The sequence below is a fragment of the Raphanus sativus genome, unplaced genomic scaffold, assembly GCF_000801105.2.
Source record: "Raphanus sativus cultivar WK10039 unplaced genomic scaffold, ASM80110v3 Scaffold0233, whole genome shotgun sequence".
Classification (NCBI taxonomy): Eukaryota; Viridiplantae; Streptophyta; class Magnoliopsida; order Brassicales; family Brassicaceae; genus Raphanus; species Raphanus sativus.
In genome coordinates this window covers 31107-51121 of record NW_026615553.1, presented here as the reverse complement: position 1 = coordinate 51121, position 20015 = coordinate 31107, and the positions used below count along the sequence as shown (strand labels likewise).

Below are 20015 nucleotides of genomic sequence, written 5' to 3'. Positions count from 1 at the left end.
GACACCTAAATTAGCATTATTTGGTCAGTTCTCACTTAGGTTTTGGTCCATGTAGTTTTATAATAGACCGTACAGATAATCGATCTTTCCTACATTAATTGGAATGCATTTCAAACTCAGATAAGACAGTGTGGTATGCTTTCGATGAGTCAACTTGTAGTACTAAGTGTTTTACCGACAAATCAGTCGATAGTATTTATAAAAAAAACTACTAAATAATAGGCATTTTGTTCGCACTTGCAGACTTAATAATTTTATAAAAATTTGTAAATGATATTATCAATTCAAACACCATTAGAATCAATTATTTTCAGATTTTTAAAATATTTAATAATTAATTAAATTTTAAATTGTTTAAAAAAAATATTTTAATAAAATATATTTTATTACATGAAATAACTTGAAAACATACATATATACATAAAACTATATACATGATTTATATTTATTTTTAAATTATTATGATATAAAATATTTTTGGCTAACATAATGCATAATATTTAAAAAAAATGATGATTATCAATTAATGAAACTCGTTTATAATTGATAGGTTATTATATATTAACAAATCTATATAATTTTTTATTAGGGTAATTAAGATTTTAGAGGTTCATTCAAAATCAATTTGCAAATAATATAATATAAATTTTTTTTTTTGTATTTTTGTCAATTTTTCTAAGAAATTATCATAATTTGCAAATAGTAGTTTAACAATCTGGAAGCTTTAAATATGTGAACAAGCAAGTTTCAAATTAAAGAGGTTCCAAACGTTTATGATAAATGTTTTGAGTTATACAAACTAGAAACAGAGAAATAAACAGAGATGAAACTACTTAAACATATTGGCAAGCTCGCCATTCTCGTACATTGAGGTCAATATATCACAACCTCCTAACAGTTCTCCTTTCACAAACACCTGCGGGAACGTAGGCCAATTACTATAACTCTTCAGCTTCTCTCTTAGCCCATGGTTATAATCATCGTCAAGAACATCAACCGTTTCATAATCCACTCCTTGGCTCTCAAGAATCCCAACAACTCTCTGTGAGAATCCACATTGAGGAGCGCTTCTCGACCCTTTTATGAAAGCTACCACCTTGTTCTCTTTCACTAACCGGTCAATCAGTTCCTCTAAGGGGACATTGAGCTCGACATGGCGACCTGGAGTGAGACGGATGTCAGATTTCTTCCTTGGAGTCTGTTTGACCCATGTGTTGTTCCCTGACTTGTTCCCTGGAGGGACATTTCCCGTTACTTTTATGTGCTCTTCTATCCATGATTTCCATGCTTGTGTTAGAACAGCTTTGTCTGGATCTTCTACTATACCAACCTAAGCAAGCAATGATGACACATTCAAACATAATGTCAAAACTTGCCACTATTCATCATGTACATAAAGTTGTTGTTGGCTATGAGTCCATGGGCAAACAAACAAACAAACACAACAAGGCCTCTTACAGTTTCTATTTCCATGTTAATCTGTAATGTTAACTAAAGTTCAAAAGAGCTATTTGAGATATCATATGACTGTAAGCTGATAAGAGTAAAGTATCATGGACACAATACAAACTAACTCTTCTTATTAACTGAAAGTACAAAACATCAAATAGAACAAACTAACCTTCCAAAACTCTTCAAACTAACGACCACTATTCATGTATCTACAAACAAAAATCCTCGGAACCAAGTAATGAAAAGGAAGTGCAAGGAAATGAAAAATCCTAACATAATATGGTTCACACTCTCTTTGACCTGTCTCAGTCTTTTCCATATACAAACTATCTCAAGGCTTGGAAACATCTTCTTGTGGTTCTCTATTAATTAGGCTCGTTCATGTGGTTGCGTATTTTAGCACTTGTGGTTCTGATAGACATGCTCAATAGATGAATGTTTCGTATGTGAGCTAAGCTAAGTTGGATAACATAATACTTTCCTCACCAAAATTAACTCGACAAGTATATTGTGCGCTCTACTCCTATACACATATGTGCTGACGTGGCATATGAACATGATAATGTGCATACTCATTCCGATTATTTATCACAGTAACATAAAATACAATAATGAACGGCTAATGTGACAAGTGTAGTTGATGATCATCAAGAACTTCATTAGCTTCCAAACAATCAATTCACTGATTCAATTGTCAATCGAGGAGACGATGAGCTCACCTTGACGGAGCCACAAAGCTCCGGAACCGATTTCACGTGAGCAGCTACACTCGCCCCGATGTTCCGAGATATTCCGACGAACTGAAGCTCGTCGCTCTTATCGTAGACGGCGTACACGCCGGACTCCGCCGGAATCGACTCGGCCTCCGCGATCGGGAGCTGCTCCGTCTCCCCCAGTGACTTTAAGGCGGAGGCGATTAGGAAGGGACGGCGAGATCGGGGTGTGTCGACGCGGAGGGTGGAGGAGAGAGAGGGGAAGGAGAAGGATGGTGTAAAGCGTGAATAGAGAGTAAGGGTAGGGGTATTTCTGGAAATATGTGGACGGGAAACACGGGGAGAGGGTGAGGCGTGCACAGAGGAGAAACTGATTGCAGCCATTTTTGTCGCAGGAGAGATTCGAGTTATCGGTTGGGATGAGATCATTAGTTTTTTTAACTGTAGTCATATGGATATGGGCTTTATTTTAAGGCCCTATAAATATTGGGCTTTAAAATCTCATTTTCGTTTTCTTGAGGTCGTTTCGTTTGTATACTTGTTTAGATTTTCATGTTTGAACTCAATCGCTATGGTAAACTCCACTTGGTTTTAATTATAAAAGCTCTCACTACAATATATTCTCATGCTTTTTCTCATTAATTACTCATTTATTTTGGACCTGGTGTTCTCCATATCTTTCTTCTTGTTACATAAAACAATCAACAAACATTCCCTCCATAGTTCTATATCTCCTCTCTGTAACATCATGGTTTTACTTCAACATGTAAGTCTCTATTTGGAAACATCCACCGAGATCTCTAGAAATTAGAGATCACGTCAAGCAACTTTGTTATACAAAACAGTTTATTTTTCTTTTGAATTAATTTAGCATTCATTCAAAAATAATAATCTGGAATGGTAATAATCATCTTTAGAGCCAAAGAAAAATAACAACAATAGAACATCATTGTTGACTCAGAAGCAATGAGTATAACAACATTTCTCCTTGTCAGTTAGAGAAGGTTAGATGTAGAAGGTAGACAATAATCTCTTCTAATTTTCCTCCATAACTTGAGACCAAATCCGTTGTTTCTAAGCAAATGTCTTCATTTTAAGCTCTCTTCAGTTCCTATATAAACATACTTTTTTGGACTTTGTTGAAGCTCAATCAATTATCTTCCCTGAGAGTTTCCATAGTATCTTATGCAAGAATCTAGACAAGTAACTGAGGTAAACATCAAGATTCTGCAACATGGTTTTATATCCATATGTAAACCATATCAACCAGTATCACACAAAAGGGAAATAAAAGACAAACTCCCCAAATAAAAAGACACCAAAATGACATAACCAATAATAAAACACTGCATTTTTAGAGAGAGAGAGAATAAACCAAAAGCTGAAGAGAGAGAGAGAGATCATTCCTCCAATTCCCTTCTCTCTACTTTTACGGACATAACGAGAAAATAGAAAGGAAATAATGAAAACTACACTGCGAAAACACGTTTTGTGTCCAGAACGAGAATCAAAATAAAGGAAAGAGAAGAGAGACGAAGAGATCTCTCTCGGTGGTCTCAGGTTCAGGGATCTCCGGTGGGACATCCCGGCGTCATCTCTAGTTTCCCGATTAGCCCTTTTAACTCAAAATCTCAAATTGTCTAAATTTAGAAACTTTCCTTAAAAAGTTACCCTATTTTTCTTCATTTGATTGACTGATTTGATTGAAGAAGATGCATCCTAATCTATTCACGACAATGCGAACGTTGAAACTCATCGAAGGATGCAAAGCCACGTCTCTCAACCCTCCTCCTCCACCACCTCCTCCCTCTACCACCGAAAGAGCCGGCGAAAAGTTGTTTCACCATCTCCACGATCACCTCCGAGTCAACTCGTTCCGTTCCAAATCCACCCGGACTCATCCACCACCACCTCCAAACCAAAACTCCGTCGTTTCGAAAGACTCTCTCCTCCCTTACGGTCTCCCCGTCGCAAACCTCCTCGAGCCTCAGATAGACCCTTCTCTGAAATTCGTAGACTTGATCGGCAAGCTATCCGATGTCTACCGACAAATCGAGAACTGCTCGCATTTCGAGAAGTCTGATGCTTATCTAGAGCAATGCGCAATCTTCCGGGGCTTATCGGATCCGAAACTTTTCCGGCGGAGTCTCCGGTCAGCTAGGCAACACGCTTTTAACGTTCACACCAAAGTTGTCTTAGCTTCTTGGCTACGTTACGAGAGGAGAGAAGATGAGCTGATCGGGACAACATCGATGGATTGCTGCGGAAGAAACCTCGAATGCCCTAAAGCGAGTCTCGTCTCCGGGTACGACCCGGAACGGGTGTACGATCCATGTCTCTGTTCCGGGTACAACGTTGACGTTGATGTTCAAGAGTGCTCGACGTCAGAGGTAGATTACGACATGTCCTTCTGTATAGGCGACGAGGAAGTTCCTTGCGTGAGGCGCAAGGTAGCGTCTTTATCAGAACCCTTTAGGGCAATGTTATACGGTGGCTTTAGAGAGACGGAGCGAAACACTATCAGCTTGAACGGAATCTCTGTGGAAGGGATGAGAGCTGCTGAGATGTTTAGTAGGGTTCGAAAAGTTGAGATGTTTCCTCCTAACGTTGTCTTGGAGCTACTCACATTAGCGAACCAGTTCTGCTGCGACGAGTTGAAAGCAGCTTGTGACATGACTTTGGCTCGTCTCGTTAGTAATTTCGATGACGCGGTGTTGTTGATTGAGTATGGTTTGGAGGAGGCTGCGTACCTTCTTGTGGCTGCTTGTCTTCAGGTTTTTCTAAGAGAGTTGCCTAGCTCGCTGCATAACCCGAACGTTGTAAAGATTCTCTGTAGCGTCGAGGGACGGGAAAGGCTGGCCTTGGTTGGGCATGCTTCTTTTACGTTGTACCTCTTCTTAAGCCAGATTGCTATGGAAGAAGATATGGAATCAAACACAACTGTAATGGTGTTAGAATGTTTGGTCGAATGCGCGGTGGAGGCTTGGCAGAAACAGCTCGCTTGTCACCAGTTAGGGGTTGTGATGCTTGAGAGGAAAGAATACAAAGATGCTCAGAGATGGTTTAGCACAGCGGTCAAGGCAGGTCATGTTTACTCCCTTGTTGGTGTAGCCAGGTGTAAGTTTAAGCGTGGACATCGATACTCGGCTTATAAGACCATGAACTCGTTGATTTCGGGTTCCCCTGCTGCCACTGGATGGATGCACCAGGAGAGGTCTTTGTACCGCAGCTGTGATGAGAAGATGTTTGATATAGAAATCGCCACGGATTTGGACCCTACTTTGACTTTCCCTTACAAGTTCAGGGCAGTGTCATTGGTCGAGGAGAGTCAGTTTGGGTCTGCGGTCGCGGAACTGAACAAGATTCTGAGGTTTAAGGTCTCTCCTGACTGTTTAGAGATGCGGGCGTGGATTTATATAGCCATGAAGAACTATGAGGGTGCTTTGAAAGATATTAGAGCGCTTTTGACACTGGAGCCGAACTTCTTGATGTTTAACAAGAAAATTCATGGTGATCATATGGTGGAGCTCCTCCGGCCGCTGGTCCAGAGACGGAACCAAGCTGATTGCTGGATGCAGCTCTATGATCGTTGGTCCTCTGTTGATGATATTGGATCTCTGGCTGTTGTTCATCATATGCTGGCTAATGATCCAGGGAAGAGCCTTCTGCGTTTCAGACAGTCTCTTCTTCTCTTAAGGTACAACTAGATTAGGACCCGCCCTAAAGGGCGGAAATTGATTTGTCAAATTTCAATTAATAATATATGGTATATATAATATGTGTATATAATATTATATATATTTTGTGTAACATTTATATATATATATATACATATTAGACATATATATAATATTTTATTAAATATATATAGAATTTAATAGTGTTATAATTTGTGTTGTACTTGTTATTAGTTTGTATTTAATCTTCTTTTATTTTTAGTATAATAATTTGCCTTATCACACCTTTTACCTTTTAACTTATACACATAGTTATGTTTTTTTTTCAAAAAAAAAACTTATACACATAGTCTCGTAAAACGTAATATATAAAAAAACATATTTAAAAAATCTACTGACCATATGCTACCATTATTTGGTTGTTTGAACAAAAAAATCATGTTCTTGTATAACTGTGTATGTTGTGATATGATGTAGGTGAAGAGTAAATATATGGAAGTAAAGTTAGTGATACGAACATGAGCCTATGTTGGTCTATGCCACAATTATTTGGTTTTTGGAAGATCAATGAGCATAAGCATACACGGTCTTTGTATGCTTACGTTGTAAATGAGTCGGATATTTTTTCTCTTATGTCTGGAATGATATAGAACTCGTTGATTTAAGAGTGGTTCAGTTTTATATGATCTAATTAGGGCTGGGCAAAAAATCTGAACCCGAAAAACCGAACCGAACCCGATCCAAAAAAGTAGCACCGAACCCGTACCAAAATTGATTAAATATCCGAACGGATTCAAAATTTCGGTATTTAAAGAACCGAAACCGAACCCGATCTGAACCGAAATATTTTGGGTACCCGAATGTATCCGAAATAAATTTATATACTTGAATATATACATTATTTTTATATATAATGTATATTAAAAATATTAAAAATATATAAGATACCTTTTAATTTTCCAAAATACTCGGAAAATATATGCAAATAGTCAAAAGTAAATGTTTAAAATAGCTAAAATATACTGAAAACACCAAAATAGTTAAATATCTATTGATTCTTTATCCAAATATTCAAAGAAAACTAATTTATGTGTTAAATTAAGGTATTTTGGCATATATGTTATGAAAATTTATATGTAATATATTATCTTTCTTATAGATTTTGAAAATTTAAAGTATATAATAAATTTTGAAAATCTAAAAACATTTTAAATGGGTTATCCGAACCCGAACCGAACACGTAAAGATCTGAACCGGAACCGAAATTTAAAAATATCCGGATGGGGCTGAAATCTTTGACCCCGAAAACCCGAAACCCGAATGGACTGAACCAAAACCCGAATGGGTACCCGAACGCCCAGTCTTAGATCTAATTATATTAAGATATTAACCAAAAATATTATAAAAGTGTTACTGGTTAGGTTTAACTAATCTATGTTGGTTAAGATTTGGTTTAATTTAAATTGGTAGGTTGCATAGGAGACATCATATATTCTAACAACAATTATGAAAGAGTCCAAAATTTAAATAAGAACTTCAAATAGTAGATAATCCCTAAATTAATAGATTAGATTCTGTTTCATAGAAATAGATTTTATGCTTAATATAATTTTTTTATTTAATAATAGTAAATTTCAAGTAAATTAATTGAGTTTATTGAATTGAACTTCAAAATTGAGTTCCAAAAAAAAAGAATTAAACTTCAATAACCTAATAATTGCATAATATAATGCATTATGATATTTATCAATGTGTTTTCTTAATTTGTGGAACATAGGGAATATGTTTTGGTTACACTATAAGTGATGTGTTTTGTTTCATCTGATTGTGTGACATTTCAGGCTAAACTGTCAAAAGGCAGCAATGCGTAGCCTTAGGCTGGCTCGGAACCATTCAAAGTCGGAGCATGAGAGACTTGTTTATGAAGGATGGATATTGTATGACACAGGCCACCGTGAGGAAGCTCTGGCCAAGGCTGAGGAATCTGTTTCGATACAAAGATCCTTCGAAGCGTATTTCCTTAAAGCTTATGCTCTTGCAGACTCTACGCTCGACCCTGAGTCCTCAAAGTATGTTATTCAGCTCCTTGAAGAAGCACTTAGATGTCCATCAGATGGTCTCCGTAAGGGACAAGTAAGTAAAGAAGCTGTTCCCCATTAGTTTTATCATCATCTGACTGCAATTTCATGAAGAGTTTCTGTTGTATTTGCAGGCTTTGAACAACTTGGGAAGTGTATATGTTGACTGCGATAAGCTGGATCTTGCAGCTGATTGCTACAAGAACGCGCTAACCATCAAACACACACGAGCTCACCAAGGCTTAGCTCGTGTTTACCATCTGAAAAGCCAAAGGAAAGATGCGTATAATGAGATGACAAAGTTGATAGAGAAAGCTCAGAACAATGCATCGGCCTTTGAGAAGCGTTCAGAGTATTGTGACCGAGAGATGGCACAGAGAGACCTAGTGATGGCGACACAGTTAGATCCTCTGAGAACTTACCCATACAGATACAGAGCCGCAGGTCTGCAAATGTTTCACATCCATTTCTTGTTTCTTATTGCTGTTTTTGTTTGAGAACTAACCCTCATGATATTGAGTTTATAGTTCTTATGGACGACCATAGAGAAACTGAAGCCATTGAAGAGTTATCAAAAGCTATAGCCTTTAAACCTGACCTCCAGCTGTTACATCTCCGAGCAGCATTCTTCGCTTCAATGCGTGAAACTACAAACGCTATCAGAGACTGTGAAGCAGCTCTGAGTCTTGATCCATGCCACAAAGATACCATCAACCTCTATCACAAAGTACGTGAACCACAGTCATAGACAAACCCATCTGCCATCTTATTTATATCCTAAACTATGGCGAGGGCTTCTTTCATCTAAAACCACATATACCTGTACCGTTTCCTATCTACTATGGAACGATCCAATAAGAAACTAAGCTTGGTTCTTTTGTGATCAATAAGTTTTGATAGAAAGAACTGGGAACAAATCAAAAGGAGCAGCAACATAGAATGTAAATATAACTTCATACTTTGGGTTTTGGGATTGATTCTGGTTTGATGACTGGATAAGGTTAATATATGATTAGTGCAGAGTGTGTTCCGGACAAAACAGAACACGAAAAATATTGATATGTCATGTTTTGTTTTTAGATATCTCACTTTGTGTTGCTTCTTCTTTTCATTCCTTCATATTTTTAATGTGTAATTGTGTATGTGACATCATTCTTCTCATGATCGTTAAATTGATTCTCAGACCCCTGAGATTTTTTCCCCTTGCAAAACAAGAAACATAGACGTGAGTAATCAATCATCACCATAGAAATTGTACATCTAAAACCCATGTAAAAAATTGCATTTTGAGCACACAAATTGGACATTAAATTAACCATAGAAATATGTAATTTTAGTCGTTTCTTTGTATTTTGAAAGTTGAAACAACAATTCCATATTTTTATGAGTTATTCTTGGGTTCACCCCCTAGGGTGAACCTTTAGATTCACCAACCAATAGGATTCAAGTATTTTATATTTAATATTTTTTAAAAAAGTAAATAAAATATTGTTAAATTATATTATGTTTTCACATAAATAGCTAAAAAATAAATAAAAATAGTTGTAGTTGCAAAATGTTTTTTTAATAAAAACTCTAAACCCAAAATACTAAACCCTAAACCCTAAATACTAAACCCTAAACCCTTGGAAAACTCTAAACCTTTGGGTAAACACTAAACCGTTGGATGAATCATAGTTTTAAAAATTAAAAAAATCTTTTTTTTCAATTATTACTTTTTTGTTTATTTTTAGCTATTTATTTTAAAAACATAATATAATTTAACAAAATTTGTTTTTTTTTAAGATATTAAATAAGAAATACTTGAATCTTATTGGTTGGTGAACCTAAAGGTTCACCCTAGGGGGTGAACCTAAGAATAAATCTATTTTTATACCCTTTGTTTAAAGTATATATGATAAATATACAATGGATTTTTAAAAACTAGAAAATGGGCTGTTCAAGCATTATTGTTTTTTTTTTTTTTTTTGCTAAACAGCAGTATTTTTGTTCATAACAAAACATAAGCAAATTTAATATAAGTAAAATACGAGTAAACATTAGCAAAACATAAGCAAGGTATAAGCAAACAATCTAATTGGAATGCATGCCCACTTATCGTATATGCCAATATGATTCAAAGCAAATATTACATTCGTTTTCCCATGCACATAACATGAAATTAATTAATTTCTCCTAACCTATTGTCCAAATTTTCAAGCTTTTATCTATCCTCTTAAATTTTTTCATATCATGCTTTAGGATGTGTTCTAATTGCCACGTGGAATTTATTGGTGTTTGAATCATTTGGAAGAAAATATGATTTCAATTTTTTTTGTAAATTTTGGTTGTTTTAGTAGGAAGTAGAAAATGTCTTCTTTTAACTATTTGAAGAACATCCGTAAAAATTAGGAGTGTGATTAATTAGCATAACTTCTGAATGAAATTTGTTATTTGCTTAGTCAGAATTGGTTTAATTCGCTTCCCTCAAATAAAAACTCATTTGCCCATCAGATTTTCATCTTTCGGAATATAATACTCAACTATCTAAATGGACTTTAAACTCATGGGTTTAACTCCTTTGTTCTGAAATCTTAATCAGTTACTATTTACTCCTTCGTAAGATTTATATTATTAAAACAGAAACATTCTGACTTTTTCTAGGTGAATTTTTAAATTGAACCTACTTTAGTATGATATATATTTTCTGATCCTATTAGTTAACAATTAATTTTAGTAAATTATTTCCTTATTCTATTTTGCTGACTTAATATCTTATATGCATTTCATTTCATTTGTGATTTTTCTATTGGGATTATTCATTAAAAAATTACAAAATGTATTTCAATAAGACTTATAATAAAATATTTATAACTATTTTATTCATAATATCTTTTGATATCTTAAATCAAACTATTCGTTTGAAAAATATAACAAAACTCTTTCACCAATTTTAGGCAGCGAAAATGAATATTAGTGGATAAGGTTTATCATAAGTTTATATGATTTTTCAGACAATTATTGAAACATTAGAAAAACACTAATGTTGGTTACAACTTACAAGTAACAATTTTTTAGTATAAAGCCAAAAAAGTTTAATTAACTATGTAAAATATATTTTAAAATTTTATTAAAATGACGGAAAGTACTAACAATATTTTAACATTCGCTTCCTCCATGCACAAATAGGAAGTTCTCCCTACTTATAGGAACCAGTTGTATTTCTCGGTGTCCTAACTCTATATCTCCAGTACACATTTGGAACCGGAGATTGATTACTATTCATATTAAATAACCTAGTTACCCAATACAACACTGCAAACACGTCCATAAATATCGAAATATAAACACATACACTAGAACCACAAAGAAATTGTTTCCATATGAATTATAACCGTCATCATAAGGTGGTGATGATATCTACAAAAAAACGTAAGAAAAGTACAATGTGTAAGTCGAAAAAAATCAATGGGTTGATGAATTTTGAAACAAACCAAAATGATATGATTACGTTGATATCAGATTAAGGGAGAGAAAGACAATATATAATCGACAATACACTAATAATTACATATTTAACTGATTCTCAGACCCCTGAGATTTTTTCCCCTTGTAAAACAAGAAACATAGACGTGAGTAATCAATCATCACCATAGAAATTGTACATATAAAACCCATGTAAAAATCTTCCATTTTGAGCACACAAATTGGACATTTACGTAGCCCTTGAAATATGTAAGTAGTTGTTTCTTTGTATTTTGAAAGTTGAGACAACAATTCATATTTTTATACCTTTGTTGAAAGTATGAAAAATGGATTTTCAAACAACTAGAAAATTGGGTTGCTCAAACATTATTGTTGTTCATGACAAAAATAAGCAAAATATAAGTAAACATTAGCAAAACACAAGTAAAAATTAGCAAAACATATGCAAAATATAAGTAAACAATCTAAGTGGAATGTCAGTTTGCAAAAGAAAATCAATTATATAAGTTATTATATTTCTATTACAGTATTTATTTATTACATTTAGTCGTTATTTAAATTAAGTGGCGACGCGTGTAGACATTTCATATTTTATAAATTTATTTTTACAGTTTTTGGCTAAAATATATATTTTACCTAAATGTTTAAAACCCTTTTGACTTGAAATCAACTCAACACATTTGATACTCAGACTTTCTTTCTTCAAATTATTTGTTATGAACATAACATCTACATTACTTAGTTTTTTGAAAATTTTATCATTCGGCTAATGTTTGTGGATTTACGTATATAAATTAATGTGCTGTAACAACGCTTAGAATTGATTAATTGGTAACTAGTTATACAAGTAGAAAGTTTCTATTGATGTCTTGATTGATTATCTTTTTTACGGCTGTCTTGATTTGATTTAGGTAATCAGTCAGCTCATTTAAATCTGAAACTTTTCTTGCAAAAGTGTGGATGGAGATGAATTTGAGAGATGTGAAACTTAATTACTTATACTACAAAAGTAACCTAAAATTATGATTGAACGGAACTATGCTCCTACTGATTTTATATTATACTCAGTGATTTACTGAGATCGTTTGAAGACAATGAAATTGTTCTCTATTATCTCTAGATGGCAGTCTATTCTGAAAACTTAAAAAAAATACATGAGATTAATTAGCATAGTAACTCATGTAAGCAATGGATTATATTCCAAGTTTTTTATGCATGATCCTTTTCCCAAACGTTTGAAAATGATACAAATAAACAATTAAACCAATTCATCTGTCTTTGACTCAGAATCTTTCAAGGATATATACATACATATATAACACCTTACATTTAACAAAAAGAGTCAATGGAAGTATGGAACTTAAAAAAAAAAAAGTATGGAACTTTTTTCCCTTACATAACCTTGTCTAATTATTGTTCACTAGTCATTAGTATCATCCAAAAGCATTGCTTCAACAACTACGTAACATAATCTTATCTTTATATACTAAAGCGCAAGTCGCGTTGTCAATAGTATTGTGACACATGTACAATATTTTACAAAAGTAATTAATTATTAACATAAAAGTTTAAAATCTGAGTCTATCGCCAAATTAAACAGCTGTAAAAGAAAACAAACAAAAAACTGTAAAAGAAATTGTTTCCAATCAGAAATAATCCACGATCTCTAATTTCTTAAAATTATAAAATACTAAATCCCTAAATTTTATCTAATAGCTTATTCATCAAACCGTTTCATCTTTTAAACTTATTTCTTCTCCTTCTCTTTTTTCTCAGTAGTTTCATCTCTTCATCATTTCGTGGGTTTTGATTGTAGCAACAAAAAAATATATAGCTTATGGCTATCTTTTATTCAAATTCTTTTTTTTCTAAGTAAGAGAGTCTCTTATTCTTTTTGTTCAGTTTGAAATTGTTTCAATGGAATATTTATAGGAAGAAAAGAGACAACGAAACTGCATATATAGATTAGAAAATCTGACAATGAAATACTAAAGGTAAATATATTTTTATCACTTCCTTTTATTTAACCGTGGAAAGTTTCAATGTTATTGAGTATTTTTGATAACTTTTTGGTTTACAATGGATATATTACAAAAGAGAGACTGCTCATCTTTGTTATTGAGAACGTGATGGCATATTGATGGTGTTGTATCGACAAAGTTAAGGTAATACTGTAAATATGGACATTTTAGCTTATTTTGTAAATTATTATGATTTTCTTGATATTTATCCACAATTTATGACCTTATGGATATATAAATGAACACTCTCAGCATTTCTAGACACTTCGGGACAGAAGGAAACGATCTATATGGATTTAGAATATTTTTAACTCAAAAATGTAGTTGCGAGTTAAAATTATATGTTAATTTCATATTTTAGTTTAAGGATTTTTACCCGTACGCAGTACGGGACTGAACACTAGTTATTACTAAAAGACTAAACAAAATTTATACGACAAGTTGGACAGTTGTTTGCATTCCATCTACGTAGACAATGTAAGTGGAATGCATGCAGCGTTATTGGCAAATACGACGTTGGATGCAAATTCTTTACACTCCCTTTTTCCATGCACACATATGAAAATTTCTTTTAAATAACAGTACTTCGTGATGTCCATTAACATCATCAACATCAATAACCCCTAGCTATATATCTCCAGTATTCATATTCCGTACTAGGGATTATGTACTTTAACTATGGCTATTTAATAATCTATTTTTTCAGCACAATAGCACACCTACACCTATACTTATCGACAATATTCCTAGCACTATGCCAAGTTACAAAAAAAAAAATATTCCTAGCACCAAAAAGATCTCGTTTTCAGGTGAAGAATCACTATTATCATAGTGCGAAGACATCTATAAAAACGTATGAAAATAAAATATATGTAAGTTTTAAAAAAATCAATCAGTTTTGAAGACAAACAAAATATTTATTACCTTGATGATGAAGAAATGAGGAGAGCGAACAGGGAAGAGGAAAAAAAACTATGAAAAAACGATGGTCCCTCTAGTTTCTATACAATAAGCTAAAATGTTTATATACAATAATGTTATTTTAATGTTAAAATCTCATTATGTTTTACTTCATCACTTTTCCAAATTAAAAATTCCTCTTTAAAATTTTAATGTTTTAGTACATTATACTGTTCACAATAATAAATTGTGTAAATTTTAAAAATTTCTTGTATATTGATTTAAAATTATTTTAAATAGTAGAGGTGAGTTGGAATAAATTTGACTACAAATATTATTATATAGGTAGATATACATTTGGGTTGGAGAAAATGCTCTAATAAACTGTACTAATCGATTATATGACCTGCAGATACTTAAATTATAAATTTGAGCTTCGTGTATTGTTTTCTGGATTGAGGAGAGATATAGATCATGCAGAGTGATTGATTCTTTTATTTTGAAGAATAGATGATTATGTGTTTAAGGTCTGTAAAAGGGTTTATGAAATCACCAAAAAAAATATTTAGTTAGTTTTCTTAGAGAAAGGGTAGAGAGAGTAATAAGAGAAAAGAAGAGAGAGAAGAAAATTTTGGGTAGTTTGTAGATTTTCTTTTCAAGGTTATTGAGTGAAATTTCTGTAAAAACAAGCATACAAGGAAGTTTGAGTGAGAAAGTGAGAGATGATGAACATAGTTTAGTCAAATTTTATTTACTTTTAAAATTTGATAATTTTGGTCCGTAGTACATATGTAAAATTCATAAACATCAAGTATCACAGTCTACACCAGGACCTCCAAAGGAGAAGGATACTCCCTTCGACTTCACATAACCCCAATAAGATAATCTATAACACTGATATGAATCTGAATAACGTCTTGTTTTACTGTCTTTAATATCAACTAATTGATAGTTAGAGTTCTTAACTTTGACATGCAGATAATGTGAACTCTTCTGAAAGTCGATAACCGGAAAATGCCCATTTCTCATTGGAGGACTTATTCCATCCGGAGACATAAATGTATTTCCTCCAAAACGTATTAAAGATGCTCCGTTGTTTAGATGATGAATAATTCTTTAGGCCAGTAACTAACTACATCGTTGAGTATTTTAATCCCCAGTTTCCGCTTAAGCCATCCTAACAAATATTGAAACAAAAAAATAATTAAGAAAATATCTAAAATTCAGATAAGTAAAACTAAGAGAAGCTATATTAAAAACTAAACATATATAATATGAGGACACATCCCAACATATTTCAGAAACCTGAACCAAATGTTGGCTTAGGTTCAATTTTTCTTTGGAAGAGATTATTTATAATGTTTGGGTTTCCGGTAAAAAGGTTAAAACCATTTTTTTACTAAAAAAATATTTCAGAAGTCTATTTAGAAAAAAATGTAACCTTTATTAAGATATTTATTTGTTCCAAGAGATATCTTTTTGATTTCACACTTATTAAAAACTCAGTAAATCTAATTTATATATATGTATATATATTATTGTCTATAGTTAACTATTTAAAATAACCTAAAATAAATATACAAATTTACAATGTATTATTGGAATAATAAAAATATACTTAGACATTAAGAGTAATTTACAATAATTTTTTTAGTTTTTAAAGAGTAATTTATATTTTTCGAATACAATGAAGTAAAACATAAATGAATTTCAAATATGTTTTTACCTCGAATACTTGCGGTGTGAAAGAAATTGTTTCGTTACCACTGTAAATAGAGGTTCTAGAAAACACTTTTCTAATCCAAGGAATTTGAGTTACAATAACAAAGCCAGATCATTGTATGTTGTAACACCCAGAGTTTTTATAACCATCTGCCTGATAAACTAAAAAGAATTAGAGGGAAAGATACTATGGAAGGAGAAACATATGGGAAGTTATTGAATTGATGATTTGACAAAATTCTAGTTTTTATCCAAATCTCTCCTTATTGGATCTAGGATTTATCAAAATTCTATTAAACTCACCTTTATTGGATTAGTCATTTACACAAATTCCTTAAAATTCTCCCTTATTGGAAAATGAGGATTTCTTTAGTAAAATCTCTTGACAGTTTTTTTGAGTTATACAAAAATGGATTTACATTTAAAATTGAGTAGATACAAATACCACCTTATGGTTGGTATTTGAAGAAAATTGAGAAAATATTTTATTTTTCCCATTTGAATCCCAAAATAGTGTTTCTCATGAAGGAATCAACTTTGAGAATGGAGCCAGGACAGCACTCGCCTTCGTGATACTACATCCGATGGAGAATGTGAGTTCATATTTTACCAGAACCCTAGTGCCGACATGATCCTCCGTCATGATGAGCTTTACTTTGATCTCATCAGATCTGTTAAGGTGTTCCAGTACGGATCAATAAGTCTCATCGTTGAGCCATGTATATCTCCTCACCTGAAGGGAATGGAGGTGGCTAAAGAAGCCGGAGCGTTGAGCCGTTGCTCTCTTGTGACCCAACTTGAGGCTACCTCTGTTGCCCTCTAAAAGTAGATTCTTAACAGCTTGGAAAAAGCTGAAGTGATGAAATTCAACAATGGGAGCTTATGTTTTTAATTAGATCTGATACTGTTGATGATGAGACTGCTTTGTCTCAGTGGCACTCTAACTTGAATCTTCTCTTGGTCACTTTAGGTGTAAAGAGTTGTAATTATTACACAACTAGTGCTGGTGATTCATATGTTGGTGCATTGCTTTGCACCATTGTTGATGACCGCTGTGTTCTCGAGGAGGAAGCTCGTCTTCTAGAATTAGGTTTGCTAAAATGCATGGGGACCCATTACAACTCTTCCTACAGTGCTAGATCCTACAGTGCTAGAGGTTGAAACTCTCCTGAATGCAAACTGGTCTACAACAATTCTGGATGTTTAAGATTTCACGTTTTACTCTCTTTTTTTGTTGGTATTGTATTTTGGATCTGTGTTCAGAGCATCTCCAATGTACACCTCTATATTTTTCTTTAAAATAGAGATCTCTATAATAGAGGTCAATTTGCTCTAATGTACACTTCTATAATAGATTTTCTCTATTTTAGAAGAAAATATAGAAAAATCTCACTTTTTGCCTCTATATTTAGAGATAAAAATGGCAAATCTCTATATTTTCCTCTATAAATAGAGGAACTCTATTATAGAAGCATACATGAGAGTAAATCCACTTCTATAATAGAATTACTCTATTTTAGGGAAAAATATAGAGATATAAATAGAGGTGGGTTGGAAATGGTCTCATAGACCTGTTTGATTCTGTTACCTTATGAATAAAACTTGTTAATAAGTTTACTGACGACAGTTGTAAGTAATGAAAACTTTAAAGAACAAATGCTTGAAGATAACTAAAAATAAAAATCCTAAAATTTCCTGAAATCTCTTCTAATTCCTTTCTAAAGATTTGTTCAAATCACAAATCCCTTCTAAATTAGAGGGATATTTAAATCCCTTCAAAACTCTCAAATCACCATTACAATAAGCCCATCTATGATTTTGCTTTGTTTTAATTATTCACTAATTGTTTACAGATTTGCAATGTATAAAGGAACATAATTACGAAAAATAGTTGATTTACTTACGGTCCAATATATAGTAAATCTCGTGCGAGTGTCACCATACAATCTTGGATGTACCTAAATACAATTATAAAATACATGATGAAACATATTATATCCAAATATGTGTTAATATGGATTATTGGTTGGATAACTGTTATTTTTTACTGTAAATTTAATTTATAAATATATTTTATTTGTGTTTAATATATCTGTAAGAATTAAACGAGAAGAAACATTTACAGGAGTAATTTTCTATAATTTAAAATCAATATTTTACAGTTTAAAAATGAAAATTTGACTAAATATATTCTTACTGAATCTAATTATAATAACACATACACTTTTTAAAAATTATAATAACATATACTTCAGTGGTAAAAAGTTCTTAAAGTTAATATATATTTTTAAAAATTAGTTAATATTTACTGGGTAACGAGTCAACCAAAGTTTGATAGTAACTTACTGCCCAACCAACTTGAATGCTATTGACTTCATTACGGGGTTCATTCTCTAACCAAATTTGACTTTTACTGTATTGGTTATTCTGCACAGTTAAATTATGAAGACTTATCCTAGCTTCAGCTCCTCGATAGATGCTCCCATCCAAAACGGTTTCTATTGTTGCAAACTGTACTCGCAAGAATATAAAAATTAACTATTTGTATTATAATCGACAAGGCTAGTGGTGATCAAATTTATATAGTTTAATCTTTTTGTACTGCAACAAATGGATATATTACTAAAAAATATTGAAAAAGAAGAAATTTTACATGTTGGCCCGGATACTCGACTGTGTCAAGATGAACCCTCTCAGTTCCATTTCTTTGATTTAATATTGGCACTGTTCCTTTTGGACAACTTTGATAATCCACTTTATATTCATTTTTTCTATCAAGATTTTCAAACAAATTGAAAATTTCCTGTAGTTTACGGACAATAACAAGATCAGAAATTTGTTTTAGATGATTATGCTCTTACAAGATTATTTCATGTTTAATTGAACCAAGATCACCACCGTACTTGAATCTTGTGGTGTTTCAGCAGTGGATGTTGGAAAGCTGGTTGTTTGTATATATCAACACAATCAAAATCCTGTAAAATTGATTAGAAAATAAATTCTACATGAAAATTGAAAACATTAAATCTTAAGAAATTTAAAACACAGAACGAGTCGTAGAATCTTACATCAGTGTTTCCTTCAACCACTTGCGTCAAAAGCATATAAGAAAATAGAACGAGGAGTGGATGTAAAGCCATTGTTATTTCAATTCTCCAGTGATAGTGATCGTCGTATATAAACCAATCTGAGTCCACGACATCAATTTATGCTAGTCATGTTATTTTAGAGAAACAGCGGTCACAAATGAGTAGGTCTTTTTACAAAAATAAAATATTAACAGTTAATTATACATTTATTTTTTATTTTGTTTTTAACCTCTAAACCACTCCGATGATGTCTTGTATCAGTCGGCTTTGAACTTTGATGTATGTGTGTTTTTAGTGGTTAATGATAATCTTCAGTTGACAAAAAAAAAACCTCTAAACCACTAAAAGGTTTATATGTGGCATGAACGTTACTTTAATTTTGAGTCAACAATTAGAGTCATATATTATCTTATTAATTTATTGCTAGTCATATAAACCAGTTTGAGTTAATTTAAGTCGAGTTCATAAACCTATTAAAAAAATGATTTAGAAACCTATCTTCTATATCAATCAATAAATAAAAACAAAGTTTCTTCACAACAAGCCACGTGAGCAAGAGTTTGCTGAGTTTTTTTATGGCGCCGGAGTAGAGACCCTCTCTCTTCTCTTCTCTTCTTCTTTGGTTACCCTGTTCTATCCATGTTCTTTGGTCGTTTGTATGGTGACTTATCTATGCGGTGAACCTTTCGAAGTGACGAGTCTTGTCGAATCTCTCTGTCTTTCATTTGGCGTTTCCTGGTCTGATGATGCTAAAGTATCTCGTGTTGGCCCTTCTCGAGGAGTTGGTTTGTCTGGAAATTTCTTGTTTCAATAGATTATGTTCTGTTTGGATCGTATAGGCTTCGGCGTGATTTGATTCTCGAAGAGATTTGCCTGGTTGGTTAGGTTCTGTTGGTCT

At 32.8% G+C, this 20015-nt stretch overlaps 2 protein-coding genes and 2 pseudogenes across 2 annotated transcripts; 2 read left to right on the top strand and 2 right to left on the bottom strand.

Moving 5' to 3' along the window:
• Positions 1-729: 729 nt before the first annotated feature.
• LOC108844229 (bifunctional monothiol glutaredoxin-S16, chloroplastic) lies at positions 730-2585 on the bottom strand. Its single transcript, XM_018617450.2, has 2 exons — positions 2172-2585; positions 730-1330 (listed from the first exon to the last, which is right to left on the bottom strand). The coding sequence occupies exons 1-2, from the start codon at positions 2547-2549 to the stop codon at positions 830-832; spliced, it is 879 nt and encodes a 292-aa protein (XP_018472952.1). The 5' UTR covers positions 2550-2585; the 3' UTR covers positions 730-829.
• Positions 2586-3624: 1039 nt separating this feature from the next.
• On the top strand, positions 3625-9003 carry LOC130501623 (ethylene-overproduction protein 1-like). Its single transcript, XM_056996461.1, has 4 exons — positions 3625-5862; positions 7684-7975; positions 8055-8364; positions 8448-9003. Exons 1-4 carry the CDS (start codon positions 3878-3880, stop codon positions 8666-8668), a joined length of 2808 nt encoding a protein of 935 aa, XP_056852441.1. The 5' UTR covers positions 3625-3877; the 3' UTR covers positions 8669-9003.
• Positions 9004-15113: 6110 nt separating this feature from the next.
• LOC108845321 (uncharacterized) lies at positions 15114-19168 on the bottom strand (annotated as a pseudogene).
• Positions 16386-17235, top strand: LOC130501624 (probable fructokinase-4; annotated as a pseudogene).
• Positions 19169-20015: the final 847 nt, after the last annotated feature.